The sequence below is a fragment of the Ovis aries genome, chromosome 7 (assembly GCF_016772045.2).
Source record: "Ovis aries strain OAR_USU_Benz2616 breed Rambouillet chromosome 7, ARS-UI_Ramb_v3.0, whole genome shotgun sequence".
In the NCBI taxonomy this organism is placed as follows: domain Eukaryota; kingdom Metazoa; phylum Chordata; class Mammalia; order Artiodactyla; family Bovidae; genus Ovis; species Ovis aries.
The window spans coordinates 36,101,835-36,129,340 of NC_056060.1; the positions used below are offsets into that span (position 1 = coordinate 36,101,835).

General features: G+C 39.2%; 2 protein-coding genes and 1 long non-coding RNA gene across 4 annotated transcripts; 2 read left to right on the forward strand and 1 right to left on the reverse strand.

Moving 5' to 3' along the window:
- Nucleotides 1-21: 21 nt before the first annotated feature.
- On the forward strand, nt 22-12,246 carry HAUS2 (HAUS augmin like complex subunit 2). Its single transcript, XM_004010486.6, has 6 exons — nt 22-153; nt 5,150-5,242; nt 5,571-5,640; nt 6,706-6,838; nt 8,547-8,655; nt 10,215-12,246. Exons 1-6 carry the CDS (start codon nt 61-63, stop codon nt 10,422-10,424), a joined length of 708 nt encoding a protein of 235 aa, XP_004010535.2. The 5' UTR covers nt 22-60; the 3' UTR covers nt 10,425-12,246.
- A 2,659-nt stretch (nt 12,247-14,905) lies between these two features.
- On the reverse strand, nt 14,906-27,469 carry LOC132660179 (uncharacterized). 2 transcript variants are annotated; one of them, XR_009601475.1, is made up of 3 exons: nt 27,380-27,469; nt 26,142-26,265; nt 14,906-15,119 (listed from the first exon to the last, which is right to left on the reverse strand). It is a non-coding gene; the product is annotated as an uncharacterized LOC132660179 (long non-coding RNA). The 2 variants fall into 2 exon arrangements; XR_009601474.1 differs by having other exon boundaries at nt 26,834-27,469.
- On the forward strand, nt 23,169-24,051 carry LOC101117673 (ferritin heavy chain). The gene has a single exon (XM_042253035.2). It carries the CDS (start codon nt 23,391-23,393, stop codon nt 23,934-23,936), a length of 546 nt encoding a protein of 181 aa, XP_042108969.1. The 5' UTR covers nt 23,169-23,390; the 3' UTR covers nt 23,937-24,051.
- Nucleotides 27,470-27,506: the final 37 nt, after the last annotated feature.

A 27,506-nucleotide genomic window follows, 5' to 3' on the forward strand; every position in this document is an offset into this window, starting at 1 on the left:
TCGAGGCGCGCGGTGCGTTCCACTCACTCTGCGCGCCACCCGGGAAGGTGGCTCACAGCCATGGCCGCGGCGAACCCCTGGGACCCGGCTACCGCGCCAAACGCTGCTGGGCTACTGCTGGGCCATCTCATTACATCGGAGTTGGTTACTGAGGTGCGTGGCGACGATGGCGTCATTAAGGAGGTGTACCCGGTGGCGACAGAAGCTGGCTGTGAGGTGGTGGTGCCGGAGTGGGTGTTGAGAGTGCTGGCTGGAGGCCGATAGGGCTACTTGCTGGCAGAAGTGACTGGGCCGCAGTGGGTTATGCAAAAGTGGGGCTCTGAGTAGATGGTGTTTCAAGTGTCTGGCAGGCGAGATATCTCAGGTCAGTTCGTGGGCGATAATAAAAACTACTGTTTCCCCGCCTTTTTTTCAATCCAGTGATAACCGCCTCTAGATTGTATGGATGGCGGGGTTGGGAAATAATGGGTAGATAGTTAAAACGGACGTTCCCAAAAGATGCTCATTGTGTAAAATATTGAAGTCTTACGAAGCGCTGGGTCCGGGAGGGCGCGAAGGGAAGCACGCATCTTTACAAGCTAGGGAGTCGCGGGGCTGGGGGGTGGGGAGGGGGTTATTGGCGAGAAAGATCCCGAAAGGCCTGGATATGAATGGCAAAACATAACCACAGCACTCCCCAATTCTCATCTTCCTCACTTCTCTCCTGTGTTTTCTTCCTACCAACTTGTCTAGGGCTCTGGGAGATAGTGAAGGACAGGGAAGCCTGTCATGCTGCAGTTCTTGGGGTCACAGAGTCAGACAATTTGTATAGTACAGTTCTGTAACAAGGTAATTTGATAAATTCATACTATAAGACATTTGGGATTTGTCAGTCTAGAATGTATTGGTAGAAGATAAACCAAGGGAATAAGTCTCTGGTGAGTTAGGCTGCTGATTGCTTTGGGGAGGATCTTCCTTGTGTCCTTCAAGTAAGGCTAATTAGACGTACTTGTTTTGCCTACAGGTAAACTGCTAATCCATAGCTCCTTAAAACCATCTTATAATCTTACTACACAGCTAGATCCAATGAGGAAACTTCTCAGATTTGTAGCATGATTCTACTTTAAGTAAACTGTACATATGAAAACCTATTTTTATTATAAGGATTTATCATTCTTTCAGAATGATGTATTATATGATCACTTTAAACAGTCTATCCATTAAGTACACATCATCCCATGTGTGTTAAAAATTAAGAGTAATGCTTAAAACTGTGTGATATGATATGATACAACACTTCTAGAAAATATAGCTTATTGAAGCTTTGTTCTGTTTTGATCTGTCCATTGGAGAATGGTTTAGTGAAAGAAAGGTAGGGTTAATTGTCTATAGGATAATACGGGATACTGCTTTGGCTTATGCCCTGTTGTTGTTCTTATTCTGTGACCCCAGGAACTGCAGCCTGCCAGTCTTCCCTGTTCTTCACCATCTCCCAGAGTTTGCTCAAATTCATGTCCATTGAATTGGTGATGCTATCTAACCATCTCATCCTCTTCTTTGTCTGCCTTCAGCCTTTCCCAGCATCAGGGTCTTTTCCAGTGAGTCGGCTCTTTGCATCAGGTGGCCAAAGTATTGGAGCTTCAGCTCAGCATCAGTCCTTCCAATGAGTATTTAGGATTGATTTCCTTTAGGATTGACTGGTTTGATCTCCTTGCAGTCCAAAGGACTCTCAGGAGTCTTCTCTAGCACCGTAATTCAAAAGCATGGATTCTTTGGTGCTCAGCCAGCTCTAACATCCATACATGACTCCTGGAAAAACCATAACTTTGACTATATGGACCTTTGTCGGCAAAGTGATGTCTCTGCTTTTTCATACTCTGTCTAGGTTTGTTGTAGCTTTCCTTCCAAGGAGCTTCATGGCTACAGTCACCGTCCACACTGATTTTGGAGCCCAAGAAAATCTGTCACTGTTTCCAATTTTTCCCCATTTGCCATGAAGTGATGGGACTGGATGCCATGATCTTAGTTTTTTGAGTGTTGAGTTTTAAGCCAGTTTTTTCAGTGTCCTCTTCCACCCTCATCAAGAGGCTCTTTGATTCCTCTTCACTTTCTGCCATTAGAGTGGTATCTGCACATCTGAGGTTGTTGATATTTCTCTTAGTGGCTTTGTGAAAGTGTTAATCACTCAGTTGTGTCCCACTCTTTCATGGACTGCAACACCATGGACTGTAACCCTCGAGGCTCCTTTGTCCATGGCAGTCTCCAGGCAAGAACACTGGAGTGGGTAGCCTTTCCCTTCTCCAGAGGATCTTCGTGACTCAGGGATCAAACCCAGTCTCCCACATTGCAGGCAGATTCTTTACTATCAGCCACCACAGATGTAAGAAGTCCTTACATCCTAGATATTCCTTACATCCTAGATATTCTGGCAAACTTTTGAGTCACAGTGCCTTGATCTGAGCTCCCTCTACTGGCAATACATGAGATAAGGATCCGGACCTAAAAAAACCCTCAGAATCTATTTTCTAATAGAAAGGAAGAGTACTACACATGCATACACACATAGTCTATTTTCTGTGTACTGCTCTCTTCCGCACTTTGCTACCATTTTAGAGCGTCTCTGTTAATGCTGCCTCCCTTTTAATGTCCCTAGCTAGAATTCAGTATGAAGAAGAAAGGACAGAGAAAAAAAGAAAGGATGCTCACAGATACAAGCATAAACAGATATGTAGATATAGATACCACAGTGTTATCAGGATTTTTACGTGAATGTCTAGACATGAATGTCCTGGATTTCAACTTCTTGTACCTAGCAGCAGAGTAAACAGAAATACCCTAAACAGATGCCCAGTGGCATGTAAAGTTCATATAATATATAACGGTAGTTGTCAGTAGTAAAGACTTTAGAATTTTCCAATCCCTGCTTTTTTTTTTTTTAAGGTGTTCCCTAAGTCACAGTCCTCAAAACAGAATTTCCATTTACTAGAGGAATTTGACTGTTCTTTCTCTCCTCTCTCCTTTTCTCGAAGATTCTTGTTTTCCCTCTGGTTTCTCTTGCATGTTTTTGGAAAGCTCCATTACCCTGTTGTTGAACCCAAGAGTTTACTAGTTTGCAAACATGCAACCAAGATTAGTGTACAAACATGGAAGGATGAAGAGGTACCAGAGAAGGAGGAAGTTACATTGAGAAATAGGAGATGTTTTACTTTAATTTACCTTCTTACCTTTAATTTACTTCTGAGAGCAGAAAGAGTCAGGCCAATATAATGGAAATGCAAATTGAACGTATTCTCATTTCAGCCCTGTTACACATTGGCAGTATAAAGTTGAACTAATACTTAACCTCCCCAGTCCTCAGGTTTGCCATCAGTAAAATATCCTGTGTTGTCTACCTCGGTGAATGACATAACTATCTGTCCAATCACCTGAAGCCGAATCCTTGGGAGTCATTACTGACTTGACTTTATTCCTCATTCCCTGTATCAACTAGGACTTGTAAATTCCATCTTCTTAGGAACTAATATCTCTCCCTCCCTTTCCTTTTTAACTGCTACTGACCTAATCCAGTCTTATCTTCTCACTGGGTATGCTGTGGCAGCCACTTGTCTAAATATCCAACCTCCAGTCCAGCTCTACTAATTTTTTGTCTGTTTGATATTGTTGGCTCATTACCAGAGTAGGTTGGGGTTTTTACCCCACAATGTTGTGAAACTATTTTCAGACTTTTCTTTATTATCCCCAATGGAATCCCTATACTCATTAAGCAGACACTTCTCACTCCTTCCTCCCCCATCTCCATTAATTTTATTTTCCATACTATCTCCATTTACATTTCTAAAATAGGTATTATATATGATTATGTCACTTCATCAGAAAACTTTAAATTGCCCTCATTTTCTGCCTTATGATTGCTTATTATAGCTATCAAGATCTCCCATGATTATGTAGGAAACTATGTTTCCAAATTGATCTTTCCCTTTTCACATATATGTTAGTATTAACTCACAGTTACTGAGTATTTGTAATGTCTAGAATACCTTTTCCTTACCATCCATCATGAGCTTGTTAAGGGCAGAGAGCTTGTTTCATTCATCTTTGAATCTTCCATTGTCTAACTCAATGTTTATAAAATTGATTATCATTATTCAGCCAACTTTTGCCATGAAGAGCCATAGAGTAAGTACTTGAGGCTTTTAGGTCCATAGGGTCAAAACTAAGCTATTTTAGTATGAGAACAACATGAGATAAGTAAATGAATGAACAAAGTTGAGTTTCAGCGAAACTTTATTTCTGGACCCTAAAATTTGAATTTCATTTAATTTCCATGTGTCACAAAATATTTTTCTTTTGATTTTTTTCTCCAACAATTAAGAAACATGAAAACCATTCTTAACCCTTAAGCTACACAAAAACAGGCAATGGGCTGTATTTAATTCATAGGCGGTAGCTTCCCAGCCCCTGGTCTATATGGTATCTGAAGTTCTTTCCTGTGCCAACATTCTAGAAAAGAAAAAGAGAATAGAAAAAACTATGGATGAAGCCAAGGGATGAAAAAGAGAATGTTCTTATTCTATGGTAACCTGCAATTTTAAAAAGTGATATAACAGACTGAAAGGATATAAAGGAAGTGGGGCAAGGGGGTAGGCTTTTTACAAGAATAATTATGCCTGGACAAAACTATTCCTTTATCTGAGAGAGGAAGAATATGGAAAGAGACAATATGAATGACTTGTAGCCAACAGAGGTCATTTAATGAATCAGATGAATGATTCTGTGGCCCAGAGTGTTTGATTTTAGCCCCTAATCAGCAAGGCCTAGTAGACTAGGTCTTGGTCATTTGTATAGAAGTGGTTCTCTAGCAAACTCAGCCTTAGAATTCTCTGGTAAACTATCAGTAGTGCCAATCTGGTGTGCATGATGCTTTAGGAAATAATACAAAGTGATTTTCTTTGTTTTTATTATTTTTTAAATATTTGGGTAAAGGATTTCTGATGGTGGAGGTTTTAAAAACAGGAAATACACATTGCTATTATCCTAATCTGTACTTCATTTTTCAGGGGGAGTGTTTGACATATCCTCATATTTTAGATATGTGCGCATGCTATTCCAGTGCATACAGAAACTTTTTCTGACATACTACTACTTACTTTGTCTGTTCACTTACCAATAGGAAATGTTAAATATATCTAAGAAATCAACTTCTTGCTTTGTGAACTTCTCCAGACTACAGCAGATCACAGATATTCAAGCTGAAATCTACCAGGTAAATTTTGCTGGAGTTTCTACTTTCCACTTCTACTAAAGGAAAGCATCTTAAGTGGTTCCAACAATTTCCTTGCAAGTAGAATGGTATCTAGCACATAGCTGCGTAGGCTTTTCTTTGCAGTAGTTAATAACAATAGTAATCATAGTAGTAATGAGTAGTAGCAATAGCAGCAACAGGGCTTAAACACCAAAATGAAAAGCTTCCATAACAAGTCATCTTCCTGCTCCCTTTAAATATTCCTGAGTTAAAGATTGTCCTTTTTTTAAAATCAAAGTTTAAGCTTTTACTTCAGGTAAGCTAAGTGGTATTTTTGTTTCTAATGTAGAAAAACCTGGAAATTGAACTCCTAAGCCTAGAAAAAGATGCAGCAGATGTTGTCCATCCTTCCTTTTTGGGTAAGTGATTTAATTAAATGAGTAATCATTCGAATGTCAACTTTTTCTTAAGATTACTTTAAATAAGCACTAGGCTACAAGGTTATGATAATTTTTCCAGGTATTATGCCAAAGCTAACAAAGTCAGCTTTTCTGTGGGCTTAGCTATTGCAAATAGCATAAAAAGTGGCTGAGGTAGGAGCTCCTCAGAGTCAGTAGAGCTTAAAAGACAAAGGCTGAAGAATCTTACAGATGAAAGTATCCTAAAGAGACATGATAGCTAAAGCAAAGGGTAACCATGGATTGAATATTTGATTAGAAAAAAAAATTTTTGGTATAAATCACATTATTATTATGATATTTGGTGATGTTTAAATATAGGCTGCATTAAATATTGGTAGTATTGTACCAATGTTAAATTATCTGAATTTAATAGTAGTGATTTGATTCTTATATAACTACACTTGTTGTTACATTAGAGAATGTTCCTGTTTGGGAAAATACATGCTAAAGTTTTAGAAGTAAAAGGTCATGACATCTGCAACTTAACTCTCAAATTGGTTATGAAAAATATATGTATGTGAGTGTAAAGAAAGAGAAAAAATGTAGCCAAATGTTGGTTCGTGAGTCTAGGTGAAATGTATATGGGAATTCAGTCAGTGAACTTTTCTTGAAACTCTTCTGTAAGTTTGAGATTTTTTTAAAATAATAATTTAAGAGTCAGTTGATAGCCATTAACTGAATTCTCGGGAAAATACTGACATAAAAGTAGCTGATAAGACGAATGTTTACTTTTTAGTGTTCATATAGAATATTAGAGGCAAAGACTTTATGTGAAAAATATGGCTCTGGCTATAAAAAGTAGGAGTAGAATTGGAAAACACTAAGAATTTAGCACTAGATTGGGTAGTCAACAGGAAGAGTAAGAGAAAATATTAACAGTTGAAAATGAAACTAGTGTTGGGTATTAAAGATAGCAAAGGGGAGATATTTAGGAGAGAAGTGGTGGGATTGATTTTTGATGTTGATAGTGATTTCAAAACTTGTCCTGTTGCTAACTATAAATTCTGATTCTGGTTTGTGTAGCTCAGAAGTGTCATAGTCTGCAAAGCATGAATAATCATTTGGAAGCAGTGCTAAAAGAAAAGCGGTCCCTCAGGCAAAGACTGTTGAAACCCATGTGCCAAGGAAACTTGCCTGTTGAAGCTGTTTATCACAGGTTAGACTACAAAGTAGACATTAACAGTTACATGTTTCCTGCTGCTGCTGCTGCTGCTGCTGCTGCTAAGTCGCTTCAGTCGTGTCCGACTCTGTGCGACCCCATAGACGGCAGCCCACCAGGCTCCACAGTCCCTAGGATTCTCCAGGCAAGAACACTGGAGTGGGTTGCCATTTCCTTCTCCAACGCATGAAAGTGAAAAGTGAAAGTGAAGTCGCTCAGTCGTGTCCAACTCTTGGCGACCTCATGGACTGCAGCCCACCAGGTTCCTCCGTCCATGGGATTTTCCAGGCAAGAGTACTGGAATGGGGTGCCATTGCCTTCTCCCCATGTTTCCTGAGGGTAGTTTTTGTTTAGACTAGTAATTATTTCATAGCATAATTCATTGAATAGTATATAAGTGATTGTATCTATTATTAATGCTGATACATTAAACCAGAAAGAAAACCCTTTACTTTAAAGAATTATAGCAATGGTGAAGACAAAGGCATTTCTTTTGCCAGTGTCTTGGAAATTATAATCACTTTAATGAAAGAAATTAGATTCATAACATAGTAAGGTAGATAAAATCATTTTTATTGTGTATAGACAGTTTTCTGTGATGTAAATTTATTATTATGTTAATATCTCTCTATAAAAATTCTGTTGGGGGAGTTTAAGCAGGGACAGATGAACACAGGGTCAACTAAAAGGAGGAAAATTACAATTCTGATCTTACCTGTGCTGACTGTATGCCTCAAAGCCTTGGGCAAATGACTTAAGTTTTTACCTTAGCTTCCCATTCCATAGAAGGGGCATGCTCTCTTTTTCTCAAAGGAGTATGGGAAGTATCAAATTGAAGGTGTAGGTTATTAATAATAAATAATAATAAAGTTAAAAAGCAGGCATCTGGTGATCTGATTGCTTTCTCCAACCAGTGTCTTACTAACTGACCCTGAGCTGATCAGTTTCCTTTTAAAACAAAAAAAAATTATTTATTTGGCTATGACAGGTCTTAGTTACAGCATACAGGATCTTTAATTGTGGCATGCAGGATCTAGTTCCCTGACTAGGGATGGAACCCAGGCCCCCTGCATTGGGGAGTGCAGAGTCTTAACTGCTGGACCACCAGGGAACAGTATTTCCTCTTAAGTGTCAAATCTTTTACCTTACAGTCAAATAATAGATACACAAATCCCATGCTTGTGAACATATTCAGTACAGTAAAATATCATTAATATATATACTATACATTATAAATATCAGAAGAACTAAGTAATAATTTGAAGGCATTTTGCAAATACAAAGATTTAAAGTAGTTTCATGTGTAGGCTATTTCAGTGAAGCACATTTATCCTTGTCTTCACCGTTCACCAGGAATACGTGGATTGAAAAGGAATGAGGTTTTACCTAGAGAAATTTTTTTACTTATGTGAGAAAGTGATTAACATTCATGTTTGTCTAACATTAGGTAACATTAGACACGATTAGTGTTGTCTCTGTCTGTTTTTCTGTTTGGATGACAAGCTAATTCCTGTTTAAAATGAAAGAGAAGAACCTTTTTTATCATTGATATTTCCATGAATGCAGAAAGGTTATTTAATGACTCATTGGGTAGATTGTAATTCTCTTATTTCATATTAAAAGTTCTAATTAAAGGGAAAAAAGAAAACACAAAATATCTGAAGTGGAAAAAAAATAGTTGACTTTTTTTTTCTCCTTCCTTCAGATACATGGTGCATTTGCTGGAACTGGCAGTAACTTTCATTGAGCGATTAGAAGATCATCTTGAAACAATTAGAAATATCCCTCATTTAGATGCAGATCTAAAGAAAATGGTGAGTATTACCAATAGCTTTAGGTACTTCATCTCCTTTCACCTTGCTTATAACTATCATTGGTTATTTTATACTAGAATCTCAAATGTGTGATCTCCCTGTTTAACTTTTTGATGGCTAATATTATCAGTGAATTATTTTTTTAATCAGGATGCCTTTTTTAAAATTTATAAGTCATTTTACATTGTTTAATTCTAATATTTAATAAATCTGTTATCTTCATTGTGCAAGGAACTATGCTATATATATCATGAGAGAGAAACAGATATGACCAATACCTTCCTTCAGATTCTCAAGGTTTGGTGAGAGAAAATATAAGATACTTTTTACTTTATAGTATTATTTGCATAGTGAGTACAGCAGAGAATGATAAAGAAGATGCTATCTACTAAGCACAGAAAAAGGGGTAATTACTTTCATTTTAAGAAGATTGGGACTAGAATAGCAAGTAGGAATATTTCAGTAAAGTTTTAAATAGGAGTTAGAAGCAAGCTGCATCTTGAAGAATCAGTGAAAAAAGCAGTTTGAGACAAGACATGAAAATTAGAGAGCATAGGTATTTGAGGAAAGAATGGTACTCCAGTTGATTTTTAAGGGCATTGAGAGGGAGATTGGCACAGGGTTAGTTCATGGAATATTTTGAAAATCAGACTAAGAAGTTTAGACTTTGAGTATTGAGGAACTGTTGGATGGTTTTTTCATTTGTTTTTAGAGTAGTGCACAGAGGGTTGATTTACTTAATCAGAAATGTAGTTAAATCATGGAGAAAATAACGGTAGAGTAGACTGAGCCTTGTCACTCCCAGGTATGAGCATAGCATCAGTATCACCTGGAACCTTGTTAGAAATGCAGAACTCCTTCACCTTAGACCTTCAGAATCTGAATCTATAGTTTAACAAGTTCCTCAGTTGATTTCTGTACACATTAAAATTTGATGAGCTGTGGGTTAGAGGACTATGCAGAGGAACCAAAGGCAAGAAACTTGGAGAATAAATCCAGTTGTTCAGATGAAAGATTTAAAGCATCTGAATACAAAGGATTGTGCTGATTATTTTAGATTCTGGAGGTCAAGCTTCTATCACGAGGCTACTATTTGGACAAGTGACACATCCAAGGAATGAAGTTTCTAGCCTTGGGGCCTTGAGGATGAGTAGTATCAAGAGATTAAAGAAACCAATAAGTTTGTTTTCTGACATGTCTTATACAGAGAGTAAATGTTTAGTCATGGTTTGTTGAACTGTAGTTAAATGGAGTTTGAGATACTGAATATGCATCTAGATGGAGATTTCCAGAAAACTGAAATGTAGGACTGAACTTTAAGAAGGTTAGTTTGACAGTATAGACTGAGTGTCATCTGCATGAAGGTGATTAGTAAAGAGAAAGGAGAGTTGAACTCACAAAGAAAAAGAATGTGTAGGAGATTTAAGGAGCCTTTGTATTAAGAGGCTGGAAAAGATAAGTTGTTAACTTTTGGTGTCATAATTCTTATGATACAGTAATGATGTATTAATGAGAGACATGGTTTCTCTCCTGTTTTCCCCTTCTTTCATCTGTTACAGAGCACAGCTTTAGCGAAGATGGATATTTTGGTGACTGAGACAGAAGAACTGGCAGAGAATGTACTCAAGTGGCGAGAACAACAAAAGGAAGTTTCCTCTTATATCCCCAAAATATTAGCTGAAAAAAATTCTCTTCATAAACATGATGTTATAGTGCCTCCTTTACCTGTTACTTCTAAAGTTAATGTTCAAACTATTAATGCCAAGTAATTATCAACCGTTTATTTTTATTTAATTATATGTAATTGTGTGAAGCCCATTTCTAGGCAATTATAACACAGGTATTTATAGACTTTGCCACTAGTCAAACTGAAAGAGCCCTCTTTATATTGAAATACTAAGATTCCAAGTTCATTAAGACAAAACTGAATTTTCTTTTGTTTTCCATGTATTTTTGTTCCAGTTTTCAGTAAAGCTCAAATGTAAGTATGGCAGTTTATTAACATGAGTGCATTAACCATATCTTAGGTAGCAGACTTTATTATGTTTTTTAAAAATGCATGTTTTTGAATTAGAAGAGTCTAGAATCTCAAAGTATGTTGATTATTCCTGTGGGATTGTCACTAAGTGTGCAGAAGAATAACAGCAGATCAGACTTCGATCCTTTGAAAGGCCTGCTTGAAAAGTTGGACCTTGGCTGGCATCTGGAAACTTAGATTCCAAGAGGCTTCCCTCCACTCTCGTCAGTTAGAGTTGCTTTCTGTGACTAAGGTGTTTGTACAGTGTGGTTTGTGCTAACACACGCTTTCTTCCTGGGAATCTAGAATTTGGATATATGCTAGGCAGGATGTACCTATGTGAATAGCCCACAATAACAACCCTGGCACAGCTTGTTTGTTTTGTATTGATTTGGCCCTGCTGTGTGGCTTGTGGGATCTCAGTTCTCCAAGCAGGTATTGAACCCGGGCTGTTGGCAGTGAAAGCATGGAGTCCTAACCACTGAGCTGGAGTTCCCTGGCGCGGCATCTTTTGCTTCTGTTTGTTTGTTTTTGGCACTGCATCTTTAATGAGGTTTTATGGTAGACAACCTTTCACACATGTCACAATTCGGTTGCTGGAGGAATTAAGCACATCCTATGGGACTCTACTGGCAAAGGACTCTGGAAGTTTGTGCCTGCTTTCCCCCCAGACTTTGCCCTGTACACCTTTCGCTTTGCTCTTCTGCTTTGAATGCTTTTGCTGGAGTAGATCATAGCTATGAGTACAGTGATGTGCTGAGTCCTATGAGTCCTCCAAGCATCTCATCAAACCAGGGTGGCAAGGAGAGAGGTTATGGGGACCCGACATATGAAGCAGTTCCAGAGGGTATTCACTGGCAGCCTTAGAAACAGGCCAAAAAGCAAAGTAGAGCAAAGAAAAGAAAAAGGCACATTATGGTAAAACTTTGAGAGGTTTTACCTCACAAATTGCTCAGATATTTTACATATCAGAGTTTATTATGCATACAAAAGAGACTGGTATACTAAGTCTTAGGATGTATTTATTTGTATCAGGAGTAAAACTACTCTTGGCTTCTTTTCAGACTTAGGGTTCTCTTTTGCTTTAAATGTATGCTTCAGTATTTTTATGCTGTTGCATTCTCTATCACCGGAATTCACTCATCCTTGTATTCAGCACACTCTTAAAGACAAGAAGACCTCAACATAGTGGATGAGTTAAGTAGTTGTCCATAAGGAAACAGTATCATTACCCAAAACTATCCTGCTAAAACAACATGTTTTGAAGCCTGTTTTGCTGACCTTTGCAACTGGGGTATAGAAGAGTTGTCATAATGTCTTGAATATTGCTGAACATTGCCTAGACACTTTAAGCAAAACTTTTAGTTGCATTTCATTAGAAATCCGTTCAAGCCCATTCTTGGTTTCAAACATCTTACTAGGCATTTTCTTCATGTAATTTCATATATGTATATATGAGGATATATATTTTTATGTCACAGTTATTGATAAATATGATTTAAGTATTATTTTTGTGTTTTTTTTGTCTTTTATGTCTTTTTCAAAATAAATAAACCTTTAGTTTCTAACTAAAACTTTGTGGTCCTTGTCTGAATTCTGTATTGAAAGGACAGATACTTTATTTAGCATACACAGTTAAAAGTATAAGGATACAGATTATCTGATTCACAAAAGCTTCAGGTAAGTTGAGACTGAGGTCTACTACAAAGAGAAAAACTAATTTAGTACTATGCTGAAGTCAATAAGTGTGGATCAGTTGTTCTTTTCCCCCAGCTTCTAGACACGTAGATACTATCAATGTTGTTTAGTCACTAAGTTGGGTCTGACTCTTGGGAGCCCTATGGACTGTAGCCCACCAGGCTCCTCTGTCCACGGGATTTCCCAGGCAAGAATACTGGAGTGGGTTGCCATTTCCTTCTCCAGGGGATTTTCCCAACCCATGGCTTTTGCGTCTTCTGAATTGGCAGACAGATTCTTTACCAGGGGAAGCCCCATGCGTGAGTGCTCAGTTGCTTCATTAGTGTCTAACTCTTTGTGGCCCTGTGAAGTGTAACCCACCAGGCTCCTCAGTCCATGGGATTCTCCAGACAAGAATACTGGAGTGGGTTGCCATGCCCTCCAGGGCATCTTCGCAACCAAGGGATTGCATTGAGTCTTCTGTGGCTCCTGCATTGCAGGCAGATTCTTTACCGTTAAGCCACTGCTGAAGCCCAAGGGAAGCCCCAGATACTATCAATAAAACCATCCAAACAAAAATAGTTCTGAATGTTTTTCTACTTACGCTAGATGTGTGAAGAGTTGTGAATTCACTTCCAACACAAGAATAATGCTACTTTATGGAGACCATTCTGAAGAAATTTGCGTTGCTGCCTGATTTTTCCGGCACTTTTCTTATTTTACCCCTTGCTCTGATTTGTGATTCTGCCAACCTGACCCCTGTTATCCTCTCAACGTTCCATATAGTTAGGAAAATAGTCTGAGGAACAGGAAAACCCAAAGGGTTTCCTGACATGCAAAATAGAGAGTTGAGATATTAATAAAATTAATCAATGTATTATGGAATTTCCTAAGGTAATCCCTGTAAAACATGAATTTATATGAGATTTATTCTGCAATTTGTGGAATCTACTCATTAAGTTTATCTTAGAAATTAGTATAATTCAAGATAAGAAGATCACGTTCTAGAGTTCTTTTTATTTTGCCTTTTTCCTTTCTCACCATTTCCAAATTAATTTCCTCTTCTTTTGGGAAAACCACATAAATGTTTGTAGGAAAAGATTTACATTAGGACATGGTAAGAGCAGGAGTCTAGGAATTTATGAACTGTTCCTAGGAGATGATGGACCTCCAAGGTTGCGCTACCCAAATTTAGGATACCAAAACAGGACTCAAATATCTTACTTGAGACTTTGAATCACTTTAATGTAGAAGGCTAGTAAAAGGGAAAAGTCATTCACTTCCTGAAGGCTGTGGTAAGATTACATTTTCAAGGAGACCCTACACAGACAATATGCTTCCTTGTCAAAAATTAATTTACCTCAAGATGGCAACATATTTTTGATCAGTAGATACTAATAGTACTTTCTGTAACTTATATTTTCTTTTCTGAGTCTAAGCTTTTGTGGGGTGTAAAAATTTACCTTGGTCAATAAAGATTTACTTGAAAAACTGCAGGATGGAAGGCTTTCTGCAGAAAACCTGATGATAGGTGGGACTCACTGAACAGTGTATCAGTAATCTGCGTTGCCTTTTCTCTCCAAGCTCATCTTATATTCTTTTCATCTCCAACTCCAGATTCAGAGATTTAGAGACAGGGCTTGTCTTTAGCTACTGCATTACAGAGAGTAATAGCAAAGGCAAATTAGATCTGGTTTTAGATCCAAGTTCCACCGTTTAGTAGCTGTGTATTCTTTCTAACTTATTTAGTATCAGTCTCATTTTCCTCATCTCTGAAATGAGATAATAGTATCTACTTCATGGATTCTTGGGAAGAGTAAACAAGATAATGCGTAAAAACCAATCAGTCCCTGCTGCTAAGTCACTTCAGTCGTGTCAGACTCTGTGCGACCCCATAGACAGCAGCCCACCAGGCTCCCCTGTCCCTGGGATTCTCCAGGCAAGAACACTGAAATGGGCTGCCATTTCCTTCTCCAATGCATGAAAGTGAAAAGTGAAAGTGAAGTCGTTCAGTTGTGTCTGACCCTCAGCGACCCCATGGACTGCAGCCTTCCAGGCTCCTCCATCCATGGGATTTTCTAGGCAAGAGTACTAGAGTGGGGTGACATTGCCTTCTCCGAATCAGTCGCTAGTACATAGTAATTGAAAGTCATTGCTGTTATTAGATATAACCAAAACAAAGATGATTTTGATAACCCTTTCTAAGCTATTCCTTTTATTTCTTCAGGCAGAATGTTCCAAAAGTATGAACTGGATATGATGGAACTTAGTTAAGGAAACCATTCTGGATTCCCTGAAATTTTACTTTATAAATCACAGTGAGGTCACTTTCAGAAGTCCTGAGGGAGAAAGCTAGCTTGGTTAAATCACAGAACAGTGTAACTTCAATTCTAACAAAGGAAATTCAGATGAAAACTTCTGAGGTGCTTTTTTCTCACCTATCTTAATTGGCATAAATTTGAAAGTTTGTTGAGATACCCTGCTAATGAGGCTGTGGAAAAACAGAAATGCTCAGTATTACTGATGGAAACACAAAAATCATTCATATAGCTCCTATGGAGGAGAAAAAGTTTTATTCACTCAGTTGTGTCCAACTCTTTGCAACCCCATTGCCTGTAGCCTGCCAGGTTTCTCTGTCCATGGAATTCTCTAGGTAAGAATACTGCAGTGGGTTGCCATGCCCTTCTCCATGGGATCTTCCTGACCCAGGGATTGAATGTGGGTCTCCTGCATCGTAGGCAGATTCTTTACCTTCTGAGCCAGGGAAGTCCTACAGAAGAAAATGGGAATATTTAGCTTAAGTGCATAAGCATTTTCTTTTGGACTCAGCAATTCTACTTTTAGGAACCTACTGCAAAGACGTATTGGCGAAAATAAGAAAAGGTGTATGCATACGGCTATTTACACCAGGAATACTTCTAGTACCAAAAGACTGGAAGCAATCAAATTTGCTCTTAGTAAGAAATGATAATATATAAACTATGGACATCCACGATGCAGATGTAGAAAGGAATGAGGTATATCTCTCTATACTGACAGCAAGTGATACACAGGATATACTGTAAAGTATAAAACAAAGTCAGAATCAGGAATTCCCTGGCATCCCAGTGGTTAAGACTCAGTGCATTTATCGTTGTGGCCTGGGTTCAATCCCTGGTTGGGGAACTAAGATTCCAAAAGCTATGCAGGGCAGCCAAAAAGCCAAAACAAAGAAACAAAACCATAGAGTAGTATGTATGTTGCTGCTTATGTAAGAAAGGGGGAGGATAAAAATATATTGTATATATAGTATATAAATAAACTAAAAAGCATGGAAATGAAATTTTCTTCCTAGTCCTTCAGGTGCAAAAGTAGGTTATTTGAGATATTTCTTATTTCTTAAAGTAGGCATTTTTCACTATGAACTTCCCTCTTACAGCTGTTTTGTTGTATTTCAGAAGTTTTGTTATGTTTATTATGTTTGTTGCTTTTGTCTTACATTTTTTACATTGCTTTCTTTGTTATTTTTCTGACCTATTATTCAGTAGCATTTGTTTAATCACATATTTGTGAATTTTCCAGTTTTCTTCTTATAATTGCTTTTTAGTTTCATACCATTGTGGTCAGAAAAGATGTCTGATATGGTTTAAATCCTCTTAAATTTATCTTATTTCATGGCCTTACATAAACTAATATGTAAATTATATGTTACAAAAATTTATAAAAGTATTGCAATTTAACTTTTTTTAATTAAAAAATAAAGACATAAAAGGAACCAGAAGTCCTTGAAGAAAAGGCCTATATCACACTTGGAACATGTTCAAGATGCACCTGAAACTTCCTGTCATGTCAGAAATAAAGGAAGCTAGCAGAGGCTACTGGAGCTGAGTAAAAAGTCAATGAGCCTCTTCAATAAATGGTGCTGGGAAAATTGGACAGTTACATGTAAAAGAATGAAATTAGAACACTTGCTAACACCATACACAAAGATAAACTCAAAATGGATTAGAAAACTAAATGTAAGACCAGAAACTATAAAACTCTTAGAGGAAAACATAGGCAGAACACTCGATGACATAAATCAAAGCAAGATCCTCTATGACTCAGCTCCTAGAGTAATGAAAATAAAAACAAAAGTAAACAAGCGGGACCCAATTAAACTTAAAAGCTTTTGCACAGCAAAGGAAACTATAGCAAAGTGAAAAAACAACCCTCAGAAGGGAGAAAATAATAGCAAATGAAACAATTGACAAAGGATTAATTTCCAAAATATACAAGCAGCTCATACAACTTAATACCAGAAAAACAAACAATGCAATCAAAAAGTAGCAAAAAGACCTAAACAGACATTTCTCCAAAGAAGACATATAGATGGCTAACAAACACATGAAAAGATGCTCAACGTCACTCATTATTAGAGAAACGCAAATCAAGGCTACAATGAGATATCACCTCACACTGGTCAGAATGGCCCACCTTAAAAAAATAAATAAATGCTGGTGAAGGTGTGGAGAAAAGGGAACACTCTTGCACTGTTGGTGGGAATGTAAATTGATACAGCCACTATGGAAGATGGTATGGAGATTCCTTAAAAAACTAGGAATAAAACCACCATGAGACCCAGCAATCCCACTCCTAGGCATATACCCTGAGGAAACCAAATTGAAAGAGACACATGCATCCCATTGTTCACTGCAGCACTATTTACAATAGCTAGAACATGGAAGCAAACTAGATGTCCATTGACAGATGAATGGATAAAGTTGTGGTGCTTATACACAATGGAATATTACTAAACCATAAAAAGGAACACATTTGAGTCAGTTCTAATGAGGTGGATGAACCTAGAGCCTATTATATAGAGTGAAGTGAGTCAGAAAGAGAAAGATAAATATCGTATTCTAATGCATATATGTGGAATCTAGAAAAATGGTACTGAAGAATTTATTTACAGGACAGCAATGGACAATAGACAGACAACGAACAGAGAACAGACATATGGATATGGGGAGAGGGGAGAAGAGGGTGAGATGTATGGAAAGAGTAACATGGAAACTTACATTTCCATATGTAAAATAGATAGCCAACAGGAATTTGCTGTTGGCTCAAGAAACTCAAATAGGGGCTCTGTATCGACCTAGAGGAGTGGGATGAGGAGGCAGATTGGAGGGAGTTTCAATAGAGACGGGATATATGTATAACAGTGCAAAGAAATAGAGGAAAATAATAGAATGGGAAAGACTAGAGATCTCTTCAAGAAAATTAGAGATACCAAGGGAACATTTCATGCAAAGATGGGCTCAATAAAGGACAGAAAATGTATGGACTTAACAGAAGTAGAAGATATTAAGAAGAGGTGGCAAGAATACATAGAAGAACTATACAAAAAAGATCTTCATGACCCAGATAATCACGATGTTGTGATCACTCACCTAGAGCCAGACATCCTGGAATGTGAAGTCAGGTGGGCCTAAGGAAGCATCACCACGAACAAAACTAGTGGAGGGGATGGAATTCCAGTTGAGCTGTTTCAAATCCTGAAAGATGATGCTGTAAAAGTGCTGGACTCAATATGCTAGCAAATTTGGAAAACTCATCAGTGGCCACAGGACTGGAAAAGGTCATTTTCCAATGACTTTCATTTTCCAATGTAAAGGTCATTTTCATTCCAATCCCAAAGAAAGGCAATGCCAAAGAATGCTCAAACTACTGCACAATTGCACTCATTTCACACACTAGCAAAGGAATGCTCAAAATTCTCCAAACCAGGCTTCAGCAATATGTGAACCGTGATGTTCAAGCTGGTTTTAGAAAAGGCAGAGGAACCAGACATCAAATTGCCGACATCTGCTGGATCATTGAAAAAGCAAGAGTGTTCCAGAAAAACATCTATTTCTGCTTTATTGACTATGCCAAAGCCTTCGACTGTGTGGATCACAATAAACTGTGGAAAATTCTGAAAGAGATGGGAATACCAGACCACCTGACCTGCCTCTTGAGAAATCTGTATGCAGGTCAGGAAGTAACAGTTAGAACTGGACACTGAACAACAGATTGGTTCCAAATAGGAAAAGGAGTACGTCAAGGCTGTATATTGTCACCCTACTTATTTAACTTATATGCAAAGTACATTATGAGAAACACTGGGCTGGGTGAAGCACAGGCTGGAATCAAGATTGCTGGGAGAAATATCAATAACCTCAGATATGCAGATGATACCACCCTCATGGTAGAAAGTGAAGAACGAAAGAGCCTCTTGATGAAAGTGAAAGAGGAGAGTGAAAAAGTTGGCTTAAAGCTCAACATTCAGAAAATGAAGATCATGGCATCTGGTTCCATTACTTCATGGCAAATAGATGGGGAAACAGTGGAAAAAGTGTCAGACTTTATCTTTTGGGACTCCAAAATCACTGTAGATGGTGACTGCAGCCATGAAATTAAAAGATGCTTATTCCTTGGAAGGAAAATTATAACCAACCTAGACAGCATATTCAAAAGCAGAGACATTACTTTGCCCACAAAGGTCTGTCTAGTCAAGGCTATGGTTTTTCCAGTGGTCATGTATGGATGTGAGAGTTGGACTGTGAAGAAAGCTGAGCGCTGAAGAATTGATGCTTTTGAACTGTGGTGTTGGAGAAGACTCTTGAGAGTCCCTTGGATTGCAAGGAGATCCAAGCAGTCCATACTAAAGAGGATCAGTCCTGGTTGTTCACTGGAAGGACTGATGTTAAAGCTGAAACTCCAATACTTTGGCCACCTGATGCGAAGAGCTGACTCATTTGAAAAGACCCTGATGCTGGGAAAGATTGAGGGCAGGCAGAGAACGGGATGACAGAGGATAAGAGGTCTGGATGGCATCACCGTCTCAATGGACATGAGTTTGGGTAGACTCTGGGAGTTGGTGATGGACAGGGAGGCCTGGCGAGCTGCAGTCCATGGGGCTGCAAAGAGTCGGACACTACTGAGCGACTAAACTGAAATTGAACTGAATATGTATACCTGTGGCTGATTCATGTTGAGGTTTGACAGAAAACAGCAAAATTCTGTAAAGCAGTTATCCTTCAATAAAAAATAAATTAATTAAAGAAGAAGTCAGTGAGGTTCCCACTGGCCAAAGTTGGGGTGATTTTGGCTCCCAAGAATAGTAACTGTAGTAGACTGAAGCAAACCAAATAAGTTTAAACTCATGACTTTATAATATTGTTATAAACAACAACAGCTTACTAACCACCTTTGGAAAGTGCTAATGAACCAATTTACTTTGAAAACTAGTAAATAAAACAAAATTTAGTATTTGTCCTGCCTTTACTATGTGACCTGTCCTTCAGCTGATGAGGGAAAATTGCTTTGAAGTATTTAAATTCCTAAATGAAAAGTGATAAAACTGAGTTGCAACCTCGTAATACTATGATTTATAATAAGAAATATATTTGGTCCTTGTCTCACTTTTTGGCACAGAGCTCCTAAAACCCTTGGGATTTCCTAAGTGCTGAACCTGGCAAAGGTGTTGCTTGATAATGTTAATAAGGTGACTTTTTGACCTCACTGAGTAATGAGGCCTGGTTGCCAGGTGAAGCAACCATATGATTAGAAAACCGTCACTTTTAGTCCCTCCCCAACCCATGGGAAGGCGGGGCTGGAAGTTTAAACAATCACCAATGGCCAATGATGTAATCATTCATACCTATGTAATAAGGCCTTCGTAAAACCCCCAAAGGATGATGTTCAGAGAGCTGCTAGGCTGAGGAACCAGAACACTTCTGTGTGCCATGTGCAGAGTCCTAACTCCACAAGGAAGCTCTTTTGAGCTCTTTTGAGAGCTCCTCAAAACCTCTCTTGCTTGGGACCTCACCTTCTGTATCTCTTCAACTAGCTGTCAGTTTATATCCTTTAATAGCCTTGTAACAAGTTAGTAATCTAGTGACCAAACAGGTTTCCGGAGTTCTGTGAGCTGCTAGCAAATAAATCAATCCCAAGGAAGGGGTTTAGGAACCTTTGTTTTTATAGCCAGTAAGGCCAGAAGTGGAGAAGGCAATGGCACCCCACTCCAGTACTCTTGCCTGGAAAATCCCATGGACGGAGGAGCCTGGTGGGCTGTAATCCATGGGATTGCGAAGAGTTGGACACGACTGAGCGACTTCACTTTCACTTTTCACTTTCATGCATTGGAGAAGGAAATGGCAACCCACTCCAGTGTTCTTGCCTGGAGAATCCCAGAGATGGGGGAGCCTGATGGGCTGCCATCTATGGGGTCGCACAGAGTCGGACACGACTGAAGCGACTTAGCAGCAGCAGCAAGGCCAGAAGTATAAGTAGCAATCCGGACTTTCAACTGGGTCTGAAGTCTGCTCTAGCAAATTAGCCATACCCAGGGAGTGGGTCGTCAGAATCTCTAGTTTGTAGCTGGTGGGTCAGAAGAAAAGGTAACACCATGGACTTGTGATTGAGGTCAGAAGTGGAGGGCAATCTTGAGGGACTGAACTCAGCTGTGGAATCTGATGCTATGTCTGAGTAGAACTCAATCAAAGGATACCCAGCTGGTATTAGAAAACTGCTTGGTGGTGAGGGGACCGCCCCCAGTTGTTGGAAACTGGGTCCAGAACCTTTAAGCTCTTAATGAAATGATGATTTAATTAATTCAGAGGATGCTCATTAGTGGCTGCAAATAGCACAAAAAGAAAGACAGGTGCCGCCAATTGATTTGATCAAGGCTCTAGATTGAACTACCAAACCAGAAAAAATACAGAGGATAGAAAAACAATTAAATATCTCCATAGTGATCAATCTGTTAAATTAGTCTGTGGGAAATTTACAGAAAAAGCTGCCTGGTTTCTTAAACAAATACATGCTAAAGTGGAAAAGGAGGGGGGAAAGGAAGCTACTGAATAAAAGATTAAAAGATATATCAACCAATATTTGGATCCTCATTCAAACAAAGAGATGGTTAAAAAACTTATAATCACGTATTTGATGGTGTTAAGAAACTAACGTCTTTGGTTGTGATAACTGTATTATGTCTATGTTAAAAAGGTAGACTTCATCGTTCAAAGGCACATATTGAAATACTTATGAGCGATATAACTAAAAATATAGAATACTGTTATGACAACTTCTCCAACTTGAGGATAGAAATTTATATGCACATAAGATACACACACACACACACACACACACACCTGGCTAGGACTCCATGCTTTCACCCTAGTCGGGGAACACAATATGTGTTTAAATATATATATATATATAAATAAAATATATACATATATATACACAAAAATGCATATGTATTTGGCTGCAACATTCAGCTTGCAGGATCTTAGTTCCCTGACCAGAGTGAAAGCACAGAGTCCTAGCCACTGAACTGCCAGGGAATTGCCAAGATGGAAAGATATTAATATAGCGATAGTTCCCGCATCCCAGCTTTACTGAGATATAATTAACATATAACATTGTGGAAGTTTAAATTATATAACATGATTATTTCATACATGTATATATTGTGAAACATTAATATTGGTTAATATATCCTTCATCTCACATAATTACATTTTTTTTTTGGTGGTAGTGGTGGTGAGAATATTTAAGATTTATTCCAGGGTGGGAGGGAGGTCCACGGGGGAGAGGATATACGTACACATATAGCTAATAAGCGAAAGGCAAAGGAAAAAAGGAAAGATATACCCATCTGAATCCAGAGTTCCAAAGAATAGCAAGAAGAGATAAGAAAGCCTTTCTAAGTGAACAATGCAAAGAAATAGAGGAAAACAATAGAATGGGAAAGACTAGAGATCTCTTCAAGAAAATTAGAGATACCAAGGGAACATTTCATGCAAAGATGGGCACAATAAAGGACAGAAATGGTATGGACCTAACAGAAGCAGAAGAGATTAAGAAGAGGTGGCAAGAAAACACAGAAGTACACAAAAAAGATCTTCATGACCCAGATAACCATGATGGTGTGATCACTCACCTAGAGCCAGACATCTTGGAGGGCGAAGTCAAGTGGGCCTTAGGGAGCACTACTACGAAAAAAGCTAATGGAGGTGACAGAATTCCAGCTGAGCTATTTCAAATCCTAAAAGATGATGCTGTCAAAGTGCTACACTCAATATGCCAGCAAATCCAGAAGACTCAGAGGTGGCCACAGGACTGGAAATGGTCAGTTTTCATTTCAATCCCAAAAAAGGGCAATGCCAAACAATGTTCAAACTACCGCACAATTGCACTCATTTCACATGCTAGCAAAGTAATGCTCAAAATTCTCCAAGCCAGGCTTCAACAGTACATGAACCGAGGACTTCCAGATGTTCAAGCTGGATTTAGAAAAGGCAGAGGAACCAGAGATCAAACTGCCAACATCCTCTGGATCATAGAAAAAGCAAGAGAATTTCATAAAAACATCTACTTCTGCTCCATTGACTATGCTAAAGCCTTTGACTGTGGATCACAACTGTGGAAAATTCTTAAGGAGATGGGAATACCAAGCCACCTGACCTGCCTCCTGAGAAACCTGTATGTATGCAGGTCAAGAAGCAATAATTAGAACCAGACATGGAACAATGGACTGGTTCAGAATTGGGAAAGGAGTACATCAAGGCTGTATATTTTCACCCTGCTTATATATTTTCACCTTTACTTTATACGCAGAGTATATCACACAAAATGCTGGACTGGATGAAGCACAAGCTGGAATCAAGATTGCCAGGAGAAATATCAATAACCTCAGATATGCAGATGACACCACCCCTATGGCAGAAGTCGAAGAGGAACTAAAGAGCCTCTCAATGAAGGTGAAAGAGGAGAGAGTAAAAGCTGGCTTAAAACTCAACATTCAAAAAATCATGACAGTCTTCGCGGAGAGTCGCCGCGGTTTCCTGCTTCAACAGTGCTTGGACGGAACCCGGCTGCTCGTCCCCCCCTCACCCCGGCCGGCCACTCAGAGCCAGCCTTCGTCACCACTTGACAGCGCCCTCCGACCGGCCCAAGGTCCCCGCCGCCACTCCAGCGCCGCTCAGCCGTCGCCGCCGCCACCACCACCACCGCCCCTTTTCAGCCGCCCACCATGACGACCGCATCCCCCTCGCAGGTGCGCCAGAACTACCACCAGGACTCGGAGGCCGCCATCAACCGCCAGATCAACCTGGAGCTCTACGCCTCCTATGTCTACCTGTCCATGTCGTACTATTTTGACCGTGATGATGTGGCTTTGAAGAACTTTGCCAAATACTTTCTTCACCAATCTCATGAGGAGAGGGAACATGCTGAGAGACTGATGAAGCTGCAGAACCAGCGAGGCGGCCGAATCTTCCTTCAGGATATCAAGAAACCAGACCGTGATGACTGGGAGAATGGGCTGAATGCAATGGAATGTGCGCTGTGCTTGGAAAGAAGTGTGAATCAGTCGCTACTGGAACTGCACAAACTGGCCACTGAAAAAAATGATCCCCATCTGTGTGATTTCATTGAGACTCATTACCTGAATGAGCAGGTGGAAGCCATCAAAGAATTGGGTGACCACATAACCAACCTGCGCAAGATGGGGGCCCCTGGATCGGGCATGGCAGAGTACCTCTTTGACAAGCACACCCTGGGACACAGTGACAGCTAAGCCTCAGGCTGGCTCCCCACAGCCACACGGGTGACTTCCCTGGTCACCAAGGCAGTGCATGCATATTTGGGTTACCTTCATCTTTTCTATAAGTTGTAACAAAACATCTACTTAAGTTCTTTCTTTAGTACCATTCCTTCAAATAAAGTAATTTGGTACCCCCAAAAAAAAATAAAAAAAATCATGGCATCCGGTCCCATCACTTCATGGCAAACAGATGGGGAAACAATGGAAAGAGTGGAGGACTTTACTTTCTTGGGCTCCAAAATCACTGCAGATGGTGACCACAGCCATGAAATTAAAAGATGCTTGCTCCTTGGAAGAAAAGCTATGACAAACCTAGACAGCATATTAAAAAGCAGAGACATTACTTTGCTGACAAATCTCCATATAGTCAGAGTTTTGTTTTTTCCAGTAGTCACGTATGGATTTGAGAATTGGACAATAAAAAATGCTGAGCGCCAAAGAATTGATGCTTTTGAACTGTGGTGTTGGAGAAGACACTTGAGAATCCCTTGGACTGCAAGGGGTCAAACCAGTCAGTCCTAAAGGAAATCAATCCTGAATATTCTTTAGAAGGACTGATGCTGAAACTAAAATACTTTGGCTGCCTGATGGGAAGAGCTGACTCATTGGAAAAGACCCTGATGCTGGAAAAGATTGAAGGCAGGAGGAGTAGGGGATGACAGAGGATGAGATGGTTGGATGGCATCACTGACTCAATGGACAAGAGTTTGAGCAAGCTCTGGGAGATGGTGAAGGACAGGGAAGCCTGGCGTGTTGTAGTCCATTGGGTTGCAAAGAGTTTGACACAACTGAGTGACTGAACAACAACAACAACAACTAATTCACTTTGTTGTACAGCAGAAACTAAGACAACATTGTAAAGCAACTATGCTCCAATTAACAGAGGAAAAGATCAATGGATATACTACCCACAAAGCAAACTAGGAGCGAAAAAAAATGTATTCTCTTGGCAAATTCAACTTTCAACATTATTAAATAAAATCATCCTGCTATACATTAGATCCCCAGAAATTATAGCTGGGTGTTTGTACCCTTTGACCAACATATCCTCATTCTCCCTATCTACTCTGTTTCTATGAGTTTGGTTTTTTTAGATTCTCTATACAAGCGAGATCATACAGGATTTTTCTGCCTGAATTATTTAACTCAGTATAATGCTCATCTATGTTGTCATAGATGGCAGGATTTTCTTTTTTGATAATGGATGAGTAATATCTCACTATATATATATACATATATATATATGTATATATATATCAGATGTTCTGTATCCATTCACTCTTCAGTGGACAATTAGGTTGTTGCCACATCTTGGCAAATCATAAATAATGCTGCAATGAACATGAGAATACAGATATATTTTTGAAACAGTGATTTCATTTCCTTTGAATATATACCCAGAAGAGGGATTGCTGGATCATAGGTAGCTCTATTTTTAGTGTTTTGAGGAACTTTCATACTGTTTTCCCTTATACAGCCATTTTTTCCACTGCAAAGCACAGTGAGTAGAGAAGTCATTCAGAAGACTAGGTTTCCAGGTGAATTTGAATTGTAAATCAGCTGTCCCAATACTCCAGGGATGAGTCCATTCAAACAGATGAGCGAGGAGGCTGGATAGGTAAACCACTATTGGAACATGCCTGACATATAAAGGCATCACCATGACTCTATTACTGCCACTGCAGGACTAAAATAGCCTCCAACTGGTCCCTCTTGGGCTTCTATCCTTTCCCTTTCCTGAAAATAGTCTCAAAACAGTAGCCAGAGTAAACCTTTAAAAATATAGATCACATAATTTTACTTAATTTTTTAATTTTTAAAATTTTACTGGAGTATAGTTGATTTACAAGGTTGGGTTAATTTCTGCTGTATAGCAAAGTGAATCAGTTATACATATACCTACATCTTTTTTAGATTCTTTCCCATATAGGTCATTATATTGAGTAGAGTTCCCTGTGCAATACAGTGGGTCTTTATGAGTTATCTATTTTATATATAGTAGTGTGGATATGCCAATCCCAATATCTAATTTATCCCTCCCTCCCTGCCCCCATAACCATAAATTGGTTTTCTACATCTGTAACTCTATTTCTGTTTTAAAACTAAGTTCATTTGTACCATTTTTTAAGATTCCACATAAAAGTAATATCATATGTTATTTGTTTTTGTCTGACTTACTTCACTCAGTATGACAATCTCTTGGTCCATCCATGTTGCAGAAAATGGCGTTATTTCATTCTTTTTTATGGTTGAGAATAATTTTACTTTGTCCTTAACATTGTCCAGTAGCTTTCCAGCTCACCTAGAATAAAATCCAAAGGCGTTACCATGGCCTCATGCTACCTCTATGATTCTCTCCCTCTGTCACTCCATGCTATCCCCACTGGCTTTCCTACTGTTCCTCTAACATTCCAGGTTTTTACCAAGTTCAGGGGCTGTTCCCTGTGTCTGAAACTGCCCTTCCACAGAACAGCATCACTCTTCTTTTACAACCTTCAGATTTTTCTCAAGTGTCACATTCTCAAGGCCTTCCCTGGCCATATTATTTACAGTTTCAACACCCTCCTTACTCACTTCCTACCCCCCCTTCTGCTTTATTTTCACTTCTTAGCTAATCTGATATACATTTTACTTGTTTTACTTATTATTAGTTTCTTTCACCAAGTTGCATGAGGTCAGAGGTTTGCCTGTTTTCTTCACTGCTATGACCTTAATCGTAATACATGACTACTTAGGAAACACTTGTTAAATACATAAACTAATACCTGCAAGTGCTCCTCCCTCCAACACGTGTACAGTTCCTGAAATCCTATATAAAGTAGCACCTTTCTCCCTACATACACACAGAGACCATTACTGCATTTCCTTACCGTGCTTTTCCCAAAAAGTTTCATTTAGCACCATTCGACATATTATATATTCACGTATTTACTCTCTCTTCCCTTCCCTGTGGATTCTAATTTCCATGAAGGTTAGGACTGTATCCTCAGGGCCTTAGAACAGCACTTGACTCCGAGCAGGTACTCAGTAGTTACTTCTTGGATGAATTAATGAACCATTTCTGTCCGATACTATTCCCTACAAGATCACAAACTCTGCCAGGGTGCCGCTGAGCTTCCAGCACAATCTAAGAGAAGCTCGCCAGTGAGAACTCTAAATCCCGAACCCAGCGCCTTTTAAAGGAAAGACAATGTCCCTTGAAGGGAACAGCAAAAACATCGGTGTTCCCCTAATATTTAACCACAGGATTGACAGATCAGGCGAACGCAGAGAATAAAGGATTTAGTACATTACTAAACGTACTAAACGAAGACTGTAAACTGTCTAGTGTTAACGAATTTACTAGACTTTGTAGTGCTTCGGACACTGGAAAAACAAAAGCTAGTTTCTCTCAAGCGGGAGCCAGCCTTACCCACCCAGGATCTACACCACCCCGACCGCGAGGCTCAGGATTGGTCCAGGCTCCTCAGGCCTGACTGGGCTTCCTGCCAGCTTGTGGGAGAGGCAGTCCCGTGAGGCGCGTGGGCGGAGCGAGGCGGGGCG

Coding starts and splice junctions, on each gene's coding strand:
- LOC101117673 (XM_042253035.2), top strand. CDS start 23,391: ATGACGACCGCATCCCCCTCGCAGGTGCGCCAGAACTACCACCAGGAC.
- HAUS2 (XM_004010486.6), top strand. CDS start 61: ATGGCCGCGGCGAACCCCTGGGACCCGGCTACCGCGCCAAACGCTGCT. Junction 154..5,149: donor CATCGGAGTTGGTTACTGAG/GTGCGTGGCGAC, acceptor ACTTACCAATAG/GAAATGTTAAATATATCTAA. Junction 8,656..10,214: donor ATGCAGATCTAAAGAAAATG/GTGAGTATTACC, acceptor CATCTGTTACAG/AGCACAGCTTTAGCGAAGAT.